General features: G+C 40.6%; 1 protein-coding gene across 5 annotated transcripts in view; it reads right to left on the bottom strand.

Annotated features, from left to right (window-relative positions):
- Positions 1 to 17,583, bottom strand: part of rtel1 (regulator of telomere elongation helicase 1) — a 149,462-nt gene that overhangs the window by 29,779 nt on the left and 102,100 nt on the right. For all 5 annotated transcript variants that reach the window (XM_072556585.1, XM_072556587.1, XM_072556584.1 and 2 more), the window contains exons 27-29: positions 10,510 to 10,655; positions 2,113 to 2,199; positions 650 to 860 (exon numbers count right to left, since the gene is read on the bottom strand). In XM_072556585.1, coding sequence (XP_072412686.1) covers positions 650 to 860; positions 2,113 to 2,199; positions 10,510 to 10,655 — 444 coding nt within the window. The remainder of the gene's footprint in view (positions 1 to 649; positions 861 to 2,112; positions 2,200 to 10,509; positions 10,656 to 17,583) is intronic.

The following is a 17,583-nucleotide window of genomic DNA, read 5'->3' as shown; positions in this document are numbered from 1 at the left end:
TTTCCTCCGGGTGCTCCTGTTTCCACCCACAATCCAAAGATGGGCAGGGTAGATAAATTGGCCATGCTAAATTGCCCAAATTATTCAGGGATGCGTTGGTTGGTGCATTAGTCAGGGTTAAAATGTAAAGTTGTAGGGGAATAGGTCTGGGTGGATTACTCTTAAGAGGGTCAATGTGGGGCCGAAGGGCCTGTTTCCACACTATAGGGAATCTATGGACTTCTATGAAGGGGCAGTGCGCTGAGAGCTTGTGATTTCAAACAAACTAGTTGGACTATAACCTAGATTAGAGTGGTGCTGGAAAAGCACAGCAGGTCAGGAAGCATCCGAGGAGCAGGAAAATCGATGTTTCAGGCAAAAGCCCTTCATTAGGAATGAAGGCTTTTGCCCGAAACTTCAGTTTTCCTGCTCCTCGGATGCTGCCTGACCTGCTGTGCTTTTCCAGCAACACTCTAATCTAGACTCTGATCTCCAGCATCTGCAGTCCTCACTTTTGCCTGGACTGTAACCTAGTGTCATCGGACTACTGACCTTGTCAATAAAGAGTAGCAGACCCAAGTCATGCAATAATTTAACCTGGTTTTGTATCAAAATATAGCTTTATAAATGTTATTTAACCACATAATAGCTAACCCTTACAATTAATTACCTCGCAGAAGATTGTGTTTTTTTGAATCTTCTGTAAAAAGCGCTGCCATTTCACAAAGTAAGGTGTCAAAATCATCTGTCAACTTGTACTCTTGCATTGCATTGGTAAAACGCTCATAACTGGCATTGCTGAGAACCTCCTTGACAGCTACTATGAAAAATTTAGCTTTTTCTGCTTTTGTCTTCTCAGATTGTGGCAATACATCAAGCACCTAAAAACAAGATATAAACAATGAATTTATTTTTGTCAAAATAATTTAATTGACCACTAAAAAGATGAATTTGAACTGGAAAAGAAGCTATATTGTTACAAAGTGTTACAACATGGGGTAAACTCTCCTGCTTAATTTAAAACCAGCAACATAGAAAAGATTTATCCCGTACAGTAATCTGTGAAACTTCAATAGGCCAAGTAGTTGTTAAAGTAAAAATGAACTTAATTTTTCAAGTATAATGATTAACTAACAACAACTATTTACAAGTCCTTCCTCTAACCTATCTTTTACCTTCCCTTCTGTAATACCAGTCCAATTAAAATCCCAAACACACTTTACAAAACTTATCTCAAAACTAGACGGCATTCAGTTTTCTCTGAATTCCTGTTTTCTTCTTGGGAAGTCTGCTTCACAGGTTTCTGATCGATTAAGGCACCTTTGAAGTGTGCAAATGTCGTTTGCTTGGCAGTTCTCCTCCTAGCTGTTCAACTTTCCCTGGTCTTATATCCCAAAGCATCGGATTGTGCCATTGGCTTTTAAGTTTGGCAATATACTCAATTTAAACTTGATTGGTATTTTGTACTTTTCGGAGTATAATCTAAACTGATTGGCCTAATTCAAATCTCTTTTGTCATTCCAGGCAACTAGCTACCCCAGTAGCTAGAATACACGTTATATCATGTCTTATTGAGAACACTTGGTGCTGTCATTGCTAGCTTTTACTCTCTTAAATGTATGTACACATACATCTTCATAACAAGAGACATTAATAGCCTCAGCACAGTTTCATTTTAAAAGCTTCTAGTATTTTTAATTAGACAGAAAGGACTTAACACATTTCTACATGCAGACTTCAAAACATAACTAATTACACCATGTTTAAAACAAATAAAATTCAAATGCAATTTATTGCATTCATGAGGAAGCTATTCAAAATTAGGAGGTTTGGCACTCCTGAATTAAATTAATAATCTATTGAAGAAGTGTTTTACGAAAACCATGTTTCTAAACTGGAAGAAAACCCAACAGCTATTCAGACTGTCAAAGTAAACAATACACCTTTGAGTATTCTTACTTAGGTTATATACAAAGCAACTTGCGTTAAGAATCTCAAAAACAGAATTAACTTCAAGAAAGATTTTGTGACACACAAGTACACTGAAAAGCAGCTGTTATGTATTACGAAACTGTACTACTAGATTAAATACCAGTGTACTTATGTAATAGAGGACAAAAGAGACATACTCACATGATTGCTAACTAGCGTGATTTTTTTCCTCCCTCCTCGCTGTTCACCTGTCACATGTTTAGAAGACACTGTTGGCATTTTAACCACCTACAGAAAACCAAATAATAGATTAACTGTTTGACATTCAACAAGTGACTTACTAGAAGTGATTCATTGAGTGAAGTACTTTGGAAAATCCTGAATGTGAAAAGCACAAAATAAATCCATGTCATGATTATTTATCATTTTATGTTTAGCTATTAGCAATGGTATAAATATTCCAAGGTTTGAAAGCATAAAAAGGCTTGACTGACAATGGTGATGAAAAATCCACCCAATTCCTTAAACTTGTGGCAATGCTTTTAAAGAAGTCTAAAAGGACAAGTGAATGGACAATTAATGATGGGCTACTGAGGCATACTGAGGAGCAGGAGGACCTGCAAATACATGATCCCCGAATGTGACTGGACAGGTAGATAACGTAGCCAAGAAAGCATACAGAAGATAGAGTGCTGGCAGGTGGTGATGCAGCAAAAGCATAAAACACTGGTTAGGTGATAGCTGAACTACCACATGTAGTTCTGGTCACCAAACAATAGGAAAAATATGACTGCATGAGAGAAGGTATAGAGGACATTTTGTGAGGATGCTAAAGTCTAAAACTGAATAAATTTAGTTAGGTGGAAAGATTAGATTGGTTAGGAGGCTCAGGGGACCCCTACTTGAAGCACACAAAATGATAAGGGGTCTAAATAGAGCAGAAAGTAAGGTCATCCTTAGGAAGATATCTTTGGCTGAGAGGGTCTATAACTGCAGAGTATAGATAAAAGGGAAGAGTTAGGAAATTCAAAAAAGATTCAAGGGGAAATCCTTTCACTTGGAGGGTGGTGAGGATGTGGAACTCATTAACTGAAAAAAAGTGTGCGGGAAACCCACATAACATTTAACAAATATTCAGGCACTATGCTCGACCACAGAGCTGCTGGGAAGCACCATACTTGTCAATCAATGCACGAAGCAATGTTTCTGCTTTCAGTATTGACCTTGGAGGGCTGCTCAGCAGCAGGACAGATTGTAGTAAACATTGCTTGGACATGTGTTTGAAATGTTGTATCCTTTGAAGCGATGGACTAAGAGCCAGAAAAGGACATTAGTTTCAATGGGTGTTAAAGGGAAGAAGCCTTCATCCAGACTGTGATTCTGTTCTTTCTCCACCACTGCAGACAATGATGGATCTCTGGTGTATTTAGAACAGTTTCTAATTTTGTTTTCAATTATTTGTTTTTTTTTCCCAATTGCATAATTTGTCAGTGGCAATAAGATGTAATTGCTCTGGAGACAATTCAGAGAAGATTAACAAGATTAATTCGAGAGGTGAAAGGCTCGTCTTATGAGAGATTCAGCAGTTTAGGCCTGCATTCTCTGGAATTTAGAAGAATGAGAGGAGATCTAATTGAGGAATAGAAGACATCAAAAGGGGACTGATAGTGTTGAGACAAAGCAGATGTTTCCAAATGTGGGGTAATCTAGAACAAGATTATGGCTTTAAATTAAGGGATGGCAGATTTAAAACAAAGATGAGGGTGAATTATTTCTCACAAAGGATCGTGAATCTGTGGAATTCGCTGGGTTAAAGGGTCTTAAGGAGCAGGCAGGAAAGTGCAACAGAGGCTGAGGTGAGATCAGTCACAATCATATTAACTGGCAGAGCAGGCTTAAGGGGCTAAATTGCTCTTCCTTGTTATGTTAGACAGTAAGACCAAAACATAGATGCAGAAATTAGGTCATTCGGCCCATCAAATCTGCTCTGTCATTCAATCACAGCTGTTAAGTTGATCAACCTCATTCTCCCACTTTTCTCCCTATAACCCTTGATCCTTTCGACAATCAAGAACCTATCTATCTCGGTCTTAAATATACTAAATGACCTGATTCCTACAGCCTTCTGTGGCAATATTCTAATGACAGTTGGCAAGCAAGATATTCCTGCTGAATATTGTAATAAGTACCAAAAGTGGTGTATAAATTTGGAGGATTACATTAAATCTGGGTAAACTTCCAACTCACCAGTCCTCTGATTTCAAGGAAGAAAAAAGACTGATACCTAATCCTGAACAAAAGTCATTTTGTGAGCTAACTGGTATTCTACTGTGCTTTATCTGATTTCTCTTTAGTCTATTCCTTGCGCAAGGAAGAAACCACCATGAAACGAATGGTTGAAAATTAGGCAAAACAAACAAGCTGAAAAAAAGGTAGTCAAACAAGTACAGCAGGAATTATGAGACTGACAGCATGTGACACAGATAATTAACTTTTGCTGAGACACAAATTTTAACATGAAGCATGATCAATGCATGATCACGGCTTCCAGACTTATGTAAAAGCCAAAGCAATAGGAGTTGAGTTACTTTTTTTAAAATCTCTGTGAGCCTGCTCCACCATTCAATATTTGATTAATTATACGAATAAATCCAAATCTCTCTGAATCTCAACATTTCAATTCGATTTCTTTTAGATCAGATTACATTGCCTAGTGTGGAAACAGGCCCTTCAGCCCAACGACCCTACAAAGAGTATCCTACCCAGATTCATTTCCTTACATTTACCCATGACTAATGCACTTAACACTATGGGCAATTTAGCATGGCCAATTCACCTGACCTGCACAAATTTTGGATTATGGGAGGAAACCAGAGCACCCAGAGGAAACCCAAGCAGATATAGGGAGAATGTGCAAACTCCACATAGACAGACAGACACCTGTGGCTGGAATTGAACCCGAATCCCTGGAGCTGTGAGGCAGCACTGCTAACCACTTTAGTAGTCTCTCACTTTAGAAAACATGGTGCTTTTCTGTTCTTCTTATTAAACAGCATAACTTTGTTCTAATCCACATCACGTAATCAATCTTTATCCCATCGCAGCTTCCTCACACACCTGAGTGTACCAAACGTGGATATGTAACACTCAGTCTGCTCAGTTAACTAACTGATATATAGGTACACATTATATATAGCTGAGACTCAAGCACCAATTCTGTGGCCACTATCCTAGTTGCAATGCTATGAAGATCTATTTCTTGGGCAACAAAACCTTAGAGTTCTTCCTGATAATGTAAACTAGTTACATGTATTGCTTCTCAACTATCCTGCTAGTAACAACCTAAGAAAATAGGGGTTCATGGGTAATTTTCTTTCTTCATCCTTTTCTGAACGGCAGGACAATTTTGCCTTTGAACTCACATAAGTCATTCTAGATTCAAAAGAATCGTGGAAGATAAAAACCCATACATCCCTTGGGTGGAGTCCTATATCAGGGCCTAATCACAGGGACTATGGTGAGACATCTGAGAGAGGTTCAGCAAGACCTTGCATGACATCCAGAGTCAAAAGGTGTGGTGCTGGAAGAGCACAGCAAGTCAGGTAGTATCCATGGAGGAGGAGAGGTGATGTTTTGGGCAGAGGCCCTTCATCAGCCCATACTCCTGATGAAGGGCTTAAGCACAAAACGTTGACTCTCCTGTTCCTCAGATGCTGCCTGACATGCTATGCTTTTCCAGAGCCACACTTTTTGACTCTGACTCTCCAGCATCTGCAATCCTCACTCCCTCCTACTTGCGTGATGTCTAGGTCAACTAACTGCATTTTCCATCAAAGTCCAAGGCATCAAAATGAGATTCTTGCAAGCCAGCGGCCAGATGCCGATTAAAGGGGATTACTGTTTGCCGTCACCCTCATAAATTGACAGCTCACCTCATTGATATACAGCTTTCTATCCTACCAGCTATTGCAAGGAGAATTATTGACAAGAATGTCAGGTCAGGTTCTTGGTGACTCAAGCTCATTGTTTGCTCATCTAGATGTCCATGCTTGGAAACCAGACACCAACCTGTCAGGACACTCAGACAGCAGCAATCCTGATGAAGGGCTTTTGCCCGAAACGTCGATTTCGAAGCTACTTGGATGCTGCCTGAACTGCTGTGCTCTTCCAGCACCACTAATCCAGAATCTGGTTTCCAGCATCTGCAGTCATTGATTTTACCTCGGCAGCAATCATAACCATACCACATCAATAGACCTTGGCACTGGACACCTGCTACTCTCTCAGCATCATCATGATACATCTTCAATCCACCTACAGGACATTTCTGCAACTCAAGCTTATCAGCAACTGTGACCGCAATGTTCCTGCAAAGGACACACTGTGCACAGCAATAGACATGCAATTCATGGATTGGACAACATTGCACCTCAGGGCTCTTCACTTCCTCTCTTAGCACTCACTCACTTTGAATCTACCTCGCTGCTCACAGCATCTATGCCATCCATTTTTACACTTTGCAGCTTCAGGCAGAGATACTAGGCTCAAGGTGTTGATGTGCCATCGTCACTGTCAGTGGGACTCAATTAAATCAGGGAAACAGGCTTCAACCAGGGAATCCCAGCAAAGTAAACAAAGGGCAGTCTCTGATATCAGGCCAGATGTTTGGACATGGTCAGCCAGCGGCCCAAGGCTTTCAAGGTCAGGATGCTCTCCTCAAACTGTGAGCAGCCAAATGAGAGGCTCTTGATATCTTGACTCTTTACGGTCTATTGTGGTGAGTTTTCTTCTGGACAGAGAGAAAGGTAAGTATTAAAAGAGAAGAAAAAAGAAAAGCACTGAGGTCTCCCACCAGAGTGAGCAGGCAGCAGAGTGGGCTGCGGGGTTAGCGGTGTGGAGTTTGGGATGGATCACAGTGACTGACAGCATTAATAATGAGAGTAGTAACCATGAGGCTTTGTGGGAGGTGGGTATAACAGCAGAGAGATGATGGCAGAAATTACCCTGGGGGAGGAGGAGACGGTCATTGAGCTTCCTACACTGCTGTGCACTGCACCAGATGATAGGTGTGGACCAGGCTGGTGGTGTCTGGTCACTTCCTCTTCTCAACCATGCCTGAGGCAAGTGTTACAAACAGAGCAGGGTAGCTCCGGACTGACAATTCTTGTCCAGATGCCTGATGGCTTTTCCAAGGTGGCGACAGTGTCAGGGTTTGCTGTCCATTCCAGGATATTTGGCAGTGGCAAGTTCTTCTGGATAGGGATAGTGGTAGAATTGTCCAGAGTGTGGTGCTGGAAAAGCACAGCATCCGAACAGCAGGAGAATCAATGTTTCGGGCAAGAGACCTTCATCAGGGCGGCACGGTGGCACAGTGGTTAGCACTGCTGCTTCACAGCGCCAGAGACCCGGGTTCAATTCCCGCCTCAGGCGACTGACTGTGTGGAGTTGGCACATTCTCCCCGTTAGGTTAGGTGAATTGGCCATAGTGTTAGGTGAAGGGGTAAATGTAGGAGAATGGGGTCTGGGTGGGTTGCGCTTCTGCGGGTCGGTGTGGACTTGTTGGGCCGAACAGCCTGTTTCCACACTGTATCTAATCTAATCTAATCAGGGATTTGCCTGAAACGTCAATTCACCTGCTCCTCGGATGCTGCCTGACATGTTGTGCTTTCCAGCACCACACTCTACTCTGATCTCCAGCATCTGCAGTCCTCACTTTCTCCGAGTGGTAGAATTGGTCTGGCATCAGACATGACGGACCCAATACGGGCATCATGGGTAGTTAATGAGACATATTCGAGAAGACAGTGCAAAAAATAGACATTTCCCCCACTGTTGCCACTTCTTTTAAAACCCCATTTAATAAGTCATTAGGATGCAGGGACTAATTTGCCAGTTTTTAAAAACAAAAAGAATTATTTTAAGTTCCCCCTCCTCATTATTTCTGTTGGACGTTGAAGGAGAAAATATATGACAAGGACATGGGGAAAGAGTCAGAAAGTGGGACTTCCTAGATTTCACTTTGAAAGAGCTAGTGCAACTTCTTAGGTAAAATGGCCTCCTTCTGTCCTGTAATATTACAGCAAATCTCCAAGAGAAGGAAGAGTTCCTTGGTTAGCGGTCACACCATGAGTTGTCAAACGAAAATAATTTGATTGCCACTGTGGGTGTGGAGAAAAGGGTTCATAAGTCACAAAAGGAAACAGCTAACGTCTCAAACAGTTTCCTAAGTATTCAGCACTCATGCTATTTTTGATACAATCAAAGGCAGCAACTAAAGATGGAAAATATATAAGTAATGTCATGATGCAAGTGTGAATGCAAGATGTGGGGAAAGAGTTAACAGCAGATATACTGTGGTATTTGGAAACTCAACACAGAGGGAAAAATAGTCAGTCATTCTGAAACCACAAGCATATTGCATTATCCACAAATTATCTCCAAGGTGCAAGAAAGAGGCACCAGGATCTACTTTAGAGAGAGAACTGTGCAGACAGGTCAACTAAAAGCTTGATTTAATTCTCAGCTGAGCTCAATTCTATATGGAAGGTTTCAATCTAACATTACTGGTGAAAGAATGAATTGCCTTAACAAATTACAGATTTATAGCATTAACACTGCAGCTTTAGTTGTAGGAAATATTAGTTTTAGAAACGTAAACCAGGTTTTTGCCATCATTTACAATGAGGGAGATACTTTTGCAATACATTCAGGATATTAATACACATTTGCCAGTACAAGTCAGGAAACAGGCAGAACAATTACGTAACCTAAAAAGAAAGGAAACAGCCGAGAAAAATTACACTTAGATTTATTGTTAGAACAATAAAAGCCAAAAGCAAGGGCACTCGCATCAAAAGTAACTGATTTTCAACAGACTTACCAAGTAAATGGAAGAATATTATTGGCAAACATAATTGTGGATTAGAAAGCCACTCAAGTAGCTCATCGATACAGCAGAGAATGAGGAAAAGTGGAAAAGCAGTAGTGTTAGAAGATTCGTTAGTTAGGGGAACAGGCAGACATTTCTGCACCATCGACAGGACATCGACATGGAATGAACTGCCAGAGGAGGTGGTGGAGGATGGTACAATTACAATATTTAAAAGGCACCTGGATGGGTACCTGAATAGGAAGGGTTTAGAGGGATATGGGCCAAGTGCTGACTAAAGTAATTTAGGATGTCGGATTGGCCGAAGGGTCTGTTTCCATGCTGTACAGCTCTTTGACTCTATGCTAAGCAAGTGCACACAGAAATAGGAATGTGCAACTAGAAAGATGGTGCAGAAGGGAGAATGTAATATTCCCAGGACGCTGAAGCTATTTTGTTTTGCAGGGAAGGCATGTATAAATGAGAAAAAGTAGTAAAAGGGGAATTTGAAACATATTTTCCAGACAGTATTTGGTTAGAATGTGAGATTTACTACAGCAAAACATAATCTGAAAGAATATTAGCTGGTTACTTCAGAATAGTTTATATTAAATAACTTGAGGAGATTAAATGGTTCAAAAGGAAATTAGATGTGTATGTTTTAAACAAAGTCATAGGACTTTCATCTATTGTGCATTCTTAATTGGTCTTGCAAACATGGTGACAAGTCGTTTCTGTAAATTGTTACAGCCCACTATCTCCATTATGGGAGAGATTTTCAGGACTTTGTCTCAACAAAATAAAGGAATAGGCTTTCTTTTTCTGATTCAAATTCTTCAAGTGTCTGCAAAGCTGATTGTAACGTAAACGGATTAAAACAAAGTTAAAAATCACACTAGTGTGCTTCCAATTAAACCTGTTGGACTATAACCTGGTGTTGTGATTTTTAACTTTGTACACCCCAGTCCAACACCAGCATCTCCAAATCATGATTAAAACAAAGCCCACATCCCGGAACAATTAACAAAAACATGTTTGCCTCAGATCCATGACTAAGACAAGTGAATATGAGAAGCTCGAGGCAATACTCAGCCACACACAAGAGCTGAAACTAGCATAAATTTTAAAGGTGGAGTAATTCAATCCTTAGAGATAGAAAATCACAACAAACCTTCAATTTCCCCTCACTAGATTAAAATGGTTCATTATGAGTCACTGTATCAAGCGATCTAATGAAGTACAGATGAAAATCCCTCTGATTATTGTATAAGCAGGTGGGGACAAGTTCAATAGCTTAAAACTTAAAAACATAACAGATGACTAACATGCATCTTACCTGCGGTTGTTAGGAGTATGTTCGTGGAGCTGGGTAGTTGGTTTGCAGATGTTTCATCCCCTTTCCAGATGACATCTTCAGGGCTGTGGAGCCTCTGGTGAAGCACTGTTGCCCCGTCTCGGTTGGAATTTAGTTGATTTCATTCCCACTGCTTCTGGTTGCCGATCACTATATACCAACCACTGCAACAAACAACCGGCATCCGGAATCAGCTGGAACAGAACCAGCTAAATTCCATCCGAGACAGGACAGCAGAACTTCACAGGAGGCTCCACAGCACCGAGGAAGTCACCTAGAAAGGGGACAAAGCGTTTGCAAACCAACTCCCCAGCTTGTCAAACATATCCGTAAGAACTGCAACCAGTGCCTGAGCCACAAACCTTGTACATCTTACCTTTTTTCCACTTTCATCAACCTTTAGTTCACTGTGCTCTAGTGCATCAAGCAGACTCACAGGCTTTTTTCTTGTATTCTCATTTGTTTTCTCATATTCAATGCAGATCTTGGTCATGCCATCTCCTCCACAAGACTCAACACCATCTATATATAAGTAAATCAGTCCAAATTAGTAATATTTGGTTTTAAATAATTTAGTAACATTATTGGGTATGTAGGGAGTTGTTCGTATATGAATTAGGAACACCTGTACACCAGTTAGTCCATCAAGCCAGCTCCCCCGTTCAATAACATTAGGGCTGTTTGGATTCCACATTCTTGCCTATCCCAGATAGACTCTTAAGCAAAGATAATCAATAATCTGGCTTCCATTGCTATCGCGGGCAGACAGTTCCAAAGACTCTCAACCCTCAAACAACGGATTTCTCCTCATTTTTGCTTGAATGGAGATACCTCACTTTAAACCCACGTGCCCTAGTCCTAGTCTCTCCCAATTCATTTCAGCATCCACCCTGTCAGGAACTTAGATATTTCAATAAGATTGCCTCTTCTTTTAAACTCCAATATATACAGGTCCAGCCTGCCCAATCTTTTCCTCATAAAACTGTCACAAAGCTGATCCTTTTTTCCAAAAGGCTGTTCCTTTTTCAAGGAACCTTGATTTTTCTCAGAGGGGTCATAAGTCAGCTCCTGGCTTGGAGGTGACTAGTTTGGTACAGAGACGAAAAAGGATGTTGAGAGGCCTATTGTTCATATAAATAGATGAAACTTGAGGCCAAAGTGGTCATGTTTTAGAAGTGACCTTATAATGAAAGGGGAGTGGTCAGCTCTCTAGCTGGGCAGTTCAGTCCCGAAGTAGTTCGGAGTTCAGCTGTGTGGAAACAGACTGGTAAACTCTCTCTCCTTCTGCCCTTCTAACTTCAACCTGTAAGTATTTGCTCCATTTTTACTGTTTTTTAAAAGGGTTTACTCATTGGGACTATTGTGTATATTTGGAATAGCTTAATTAAGTCTCGTTTGGATAAACTGTGCTCTGTAGGGGTTCTTTATTCTGTTTATTGTGTTTCATTGTGAATAAATTTTTGTCAGTTTCAAAACCTGGTAGTCAACCTTGCTAACTTACTCTGGATAATTTTTATGCTTACCCAAACAAATTCCAAAGTTATGGTCTGGATTACCTGTTTAAGGATGCTTTGCGTGGTCTGGCCTAGTGCATAACAGACTGGGGGCTCTTTGCGGGATTTTAAACAGCAAGTGGTACATAAAGATAAAGTACCTTTATTTCAGTTATTGATTTGGCTGCGTAGACAAAGCTTGTAACACTAATGGCTCTTTCAGTTGCCAAAATTTTCCCGGAAGTGGATGCGGCGACTTTGGAAGTTTTGCAAAAAGGTGAATAAGGCCAAGCTGCAGGAATGAGCAGACAAGCTGGGATTGGAGCTGCCTGCTTCTGTAAGGAAAGGAGAAATAACTACAGCAGTAGCTCAGCATTTAAACCTGCCAGAGAAGCTATCAAAGTCTATAGAGACAGCAAGAATTCAGTTGCAAATGAAGCAGCTTGAGTTAGAGGGGAGTGATAAGGAAAGGGCAGCAGACTTGAAACAGTTTGAGTTACAATCAAAAGCAGAAGAGAGGGAAACGGAAAGAGCTTTTGAACTTCAGAAACTGACACTTAAAAAGGAAAGTTAGCTTAAAAGGCTGGAGATAAAGGCTGAAGGTAACCTTAGCGAGGAAGTAGTGCAAACTCATTTGGAAGAGCAGAGAGTTAAAATGACAAGTTTAGCAGCTGAAGTGGCTAATGATTATGAGCTAATTCATAAAACACAGTTTCACTTCCAGAACTAATTTCAGTCCATGAGGGACAGAAATTAGGGCAAAGAGAAATCCTCACATGGAAAGGGAAAAGTAGGTCTCAGTGAAAATCATAAGGATAACTTACCACAGGGTAAAAAAGAAACACTTGAGGGGGACAAACAAGTTAAAAAGATCCAGTGTTTTCATTGTAATAAAGTGGACCACACAAAATCACAGTGTTGGTGGGCTAGGAGAAAGCCAGATGAAGGAAAACCAGACAAGCCTGGGAGTTTTGTTGGATAGAGTAACAAAAAGCCCAAGGGAAACTAGACAACTGCCTCACAGTGTATAAGATGATCAGAGGTTGATTAAGGTGGAAGTGCCAGATCTGCTTAAAAAATATACATGCAAGGGTAAACTTTATTCACATAGGCCAGGGGTATCAGGTAAAGAGGTTACAATATTAAGGGACACAGGATCCTCTCAGTCGTTTGTAATGCTGAAGGATGAGGAGATATGTACTCCTGAGGGACTATTGCCAGAAAAGGTCCTGGTAACAGGAATTCATGGTGAGACAAAAAGTGCCCAATTATATAAAGTGAGGCAAGAGAGTCCAGGGAAGAGTGGAGAATTTGTGGTAGGAGTACTGGACAAACTCTCAGGAATACAATTTGTCCTTGCAAATGATATAGCGGATTCACTGGTAGGCACGCTGCCTACTCTCGTTGAAAAGCCAGTGGAGATGCAGGCCACTGAAGAAATGAATTATGTTTTTCCAGGACTTTTCCCAGATTGCATGATCACAAGATCACAGAAGCACAGCTTGAAGCAGGAGAGATCAAAACACACAGATGAGGAAGCTGACATAGCCTTATCAAAGACTTTTTTGATCAGATAAGTGGGACAGAGCAAGAGCAAACATGCAAGTGTCTTTCGCTCTGCTACGCTTATTGAGTTACAGCAGAAAGATGAGATGTTAAAACAGTTGCATCAAAAGGCATATAGAGAGAAGGAGAGTGAATGCATCCCTGTGTTTTATTACTCAACAGATAGTGTCTAAATGAGGAAATAGAGACCATCACACATTCGAGCAGATGAGAAATGACAGAAGTTCAGATTGTTTTGCCAGTAGGGCATAGGCACATGGGCTACCACTTGGAGGTCATTTACGGGTGAGGAAAACACTGGCTAAAATACAAAGACACCTTTATTGGCCTGGACTACACAAAGATGTAGTTGAATTTTGCCAGACATGTTATACATGTCAGTTAATCAGAAAACCACAGGCAGTAATAAGACCTGCAGCTTTGATACCTATCCCAGCATTTGAGGAACCTTTCACAAAAGTCATAATTGCTTGTGTCGGTCCCCTAACTCGAACAAAAAGTGGGAATAAGTATTTATTAACAATAATAGATGTGCCGATTAGATTTCCAGAGGCAATCCCATCATGCACCATCATAGCTAAAAAGGTTGCAGAAGAATTATTTAAATGTCTTACTAGATAAATATTACCAATACAGATCCAGTCAGATCAAGGATCAAACTTCACATCCAAACTATTCAAGGTGGTTATAGATAACTGGGGAATAAAGCAATTCAAATCTACTGCATACCATCTGGAATTGCAGGGAGTGCTAGAGAGATGGCAAACACTAGAGACCATGTTGCATGATTAGGATAAGGGAGTTCCAATTGTACTTTTTACAATCGGAGAGGCACTGAATGATTCAACCAAATTCAGTCCATACGAATTAATTTTTGAGCATGAAGAGGACCATTAAAATTGATGAAGGAGAAATTAATAAGTCAGAATTCAGAGACCACCCATTTGGACGATGTGTCAAATTTTAGAGAACTATTATGTAGAGCTGGAGAGCTAACTAGACAGGATATAATGAAACAGGAAGCAGATAAGAAATCACAAAATTGCAATTTTGCAATTGGGGATAAGCTATTGGTGTTACTTCCAATAACAGTTGGACCTTATCAAAGCGAGGAAATCGAGTGAAGTGAATTACTTGAGAAGGACTCCAAACAGGAAGAAATCTCAGAGTGTGTGTCATGTGAATATGTTTAAAAGCTATTTTGATCGGGAAGGAAAGCAAGAGGAGAAGGTGTTAATGATTACAGCAGAGAAGAAAGAACCAAGTTCAGAGGATTCTGAATTGGACATTCCTCAAATTCCAACGGTTATGTGTGGACTGTCACAAAGTCAACACCGTTATAAAGACTGATGCATATCCAATCTCACGGATGGAGGACTGTGTTCAAAAAGTGGGACAAGCAACTGACATTTCTAAGTTGGACTTGCTCAGAGGCTTTTGGCAAGTACCTGTCAGACAGCAAAGCAATTTCAGCTTTCGTAATGCCAAATGGACTACATCAGTTCGAAGTCATGCCATTGGTATGAAATGTAGCTGGAGCATTTTTCAGAGACTGACTAATAAGGTCATTGCTGGATTACCCAACTGCGTGGTGTATATTGATTTTAGTCCCACATGAAAGGAACATTTACAGCATTTATTGGACTTATTCAATTCACCTCGGAAGGCAGGCTTGGTGTCAACTTAGCAAAAAGTGAATATGCCAAAGCCCATGTCACCTTTCTGGGTCATGTTTGAGAATGTGGTGCTGGAAAAGCTCAGCAGGTCAGGCAACATCCCAGGAGCAGGAGAATTGATGTTTCGGGCTTTAGCCCTTCATCAATATTCTCGACTCTAATCTCCAGCATTTGCAATCCTTACTTTCTCCTTCCTGGGCCAGGTTAATGGACATAGACAAATGGCCCCATGTGAAGTGAAAATAAAAGTAAGCAGGTAATTTCTCACACCCTCAAAAAAAAGGTTCCTGGGATTGCATGAATTTTACCAAACGTTTGTGCCCAACTTTAGCATGTGGCTGCTCCACTCACTGAATTGTTAAAAGAACAGCAAGAAGTTTCAGTGGGCAGTGGACTGTCAAATGACATTTGACAGCCTAAACACTATGTTAACCACTGTCCCAGAATTAACCACACTGGATTACACAAATCCCGTTCAAGGTAGCTATCGATGCCAGTGATGTGGGTGTCATGGTGGTGCTCCTGCAGGAGGATGACGAGGGAATAGAAAGACCCACTGGGTATTTGCTCAGGAAGTCGAACATTCATCAACAGAAATATTCAACAGTGGAGAAAGAGACTTTAAGCTTTGTGCTGGCATTACAACATTATATTACCAGCAATACATCTGAGACAATTGTACACACTGATCAAAACCCATTGACATTTGTGGAAACATTTAAGGACAAAAATGCCAGTCTGTTTAGATGGAGCTTGTTGTTGCAGCCATTCAATTTGACAATTGTGTATGTGGCAGGTCGCGAAAACGTGACTGCTATTGCGTTATCGAGTCTCGAATGAGATATGGAGGTGTTCGGTGGCAGGTGTGCCATGGTATGAATTTGCATTTGGTTGCGTATGTTTGCATGTTTATTGATAGTATACTGTGTATGTGTGTTTAGACTATTAATTGGGTTTTTGAAGGTTTTTTTTAACCATCTATTGGTATTGATGGTTCATTTGTTTTGTAAGGGGGTCGGGGGAAGGGGAAGTGTCACAAAGCTGGTCCTTTTTTTTAAAAAGAATGCTGTTCCTTTTCTCAAGGATACTGTGTCCTTGGTTTCTTTTTTCCAGAGGAGTCATAAAACCCTCCCAGCTCCAGGGTGACTAGTTTGGTACAGAGATGAAAAAGGATGTTGTGAGGCCTTTTGTTTCTATGTAAACAGATGAGACTTCAGGCCAAAGTGGTCATGTTTTAGAAGTGATCTGTACAATGAAAGGAGAGTGGTCAGTTCTCTAGCTGAGTAGTTCAGTCCAAAACTAGTCAGAACTTCAGCTGTGTGGAAACAGGCTGGTTAGCTCACTCTCTCCTTCTGCCCTTCTAACTTCAACCTGTAAGTATTTGTTCCATTTTTACTGTTTTTTTTAAAACAGGGTTTGCTTATTGGGACTGTTGTGTATATTCAGAAAGGCATAGCTAAGTCTAATTTGAATAGACGGAGTTCTGGAGGGGTCCTTTATTCTGTTCTTTCATTGTGTAATTTTGTGAATAAATTTTTGTCTGTTTTAAAACCCGGTTATCAACCTAGCTAACTTATTCCGGATAATTCTCACTGTACACTTACCGAAACAAATTGCCAAGTTATGGTCTGTGTTGCCTGCTTCAGAATGTTTTGAGTAGTCTGGCCTAGTCAATAACAAAACTCCTTCCCTCATAATCCCTTCATCACAATAATCATTCCAGTGAATCCTGGCTGAACAGCATCTGACACATTTTTATCCTTTCCTTAATCAGGAGATCAAAACTATTCAATGTACTCCAGATGTGGTGCTAGCTAGTTGGTCCAATGGGTCTGTTTTCTGTGTTCTATTGCTCTATGTGATCTCACCAATACCACAAATAAGTGTACCAAAACTTGCCTATTTTTAATATTCCAGTCTCACTATAATAAATAACAATATCCCACTTGGTTCCCTAACAATGTTCCCCCTAAGTTATGAAGCTGCACTGTCACTCAGAGACATGCATGCTGATTGGCATGTGGATGCACTGACTTCTGGAAGCTGATGCCACACACAGACGTCTAAGGTCTACAAAGTGGCAGAGGGAAGGTATGCTCCCTTATCACTAGCTGAAACTGCAAATTCACTTTTTGTGATTAATACAAAAGGATTCTGCAATTTTTTTTCCCCATTTAAATAATGTGCTGCTTTACCTTTCAACTTAAAGTGGACAATTCACTTTATCCTAATTATATTCTAGTTACCAACTTTATGCCCATTCAATTAACTGATCAATATCACTTTGTACACTCCTTGTTTCCTCTTCTCAATTTACCTTCTTCGCTATTTTATATCAACAGCAAATTTAGCAGTCATACCTTCTACCTATTCAAGCAAATCATTGATATAAATCAGAAGTAGTTTAAGCCTCCCACTTACCCTCATGCCATTCCATTCAACACATCTGGGCATAGGTTTAGGATGAGAGGGGAAAGATAAAAAAAAGAGACCAACTTTTTCACACAGAGGGTGGTACGTGTATGGAATGAGCTGCCAAAGGAAGTGGAGGAGGCTGGTACAATTGCAATATTTAAGAGGCATTTGGATGGGTATATGAATAGGAAGGGTTTGGAGGGATATGGGCCGGGTGCTGGCAGGTGGGACTAGATTAGGTTGGGATATCTGTTCGGCATCGATGGGTTGGGCCGAAGGGTCTGTTTCCATGCTGTACAT

This window comes from Chiloscyllium punctatum, chromosome 37, assembly GCF_047496795.1.
Source record: "Chiloscyllium punctatum isolate Juve2018m chromosome 37, sChiPun1.3, whole genome shotgun sequence".
In the NCBI taxonomy this organism is placed as follows: Eukaryota; Metazoa; Chordata; class Chondrichthyes; order Orectolobiformes; family Hemiscylliidae; genus Chiloscyllium; species Chiloscyllium punctatum.
Note: the sequence above shows the minus strand (reverse complement) of the source record. Positions and strands in the feature narration are given on the sequence as shown.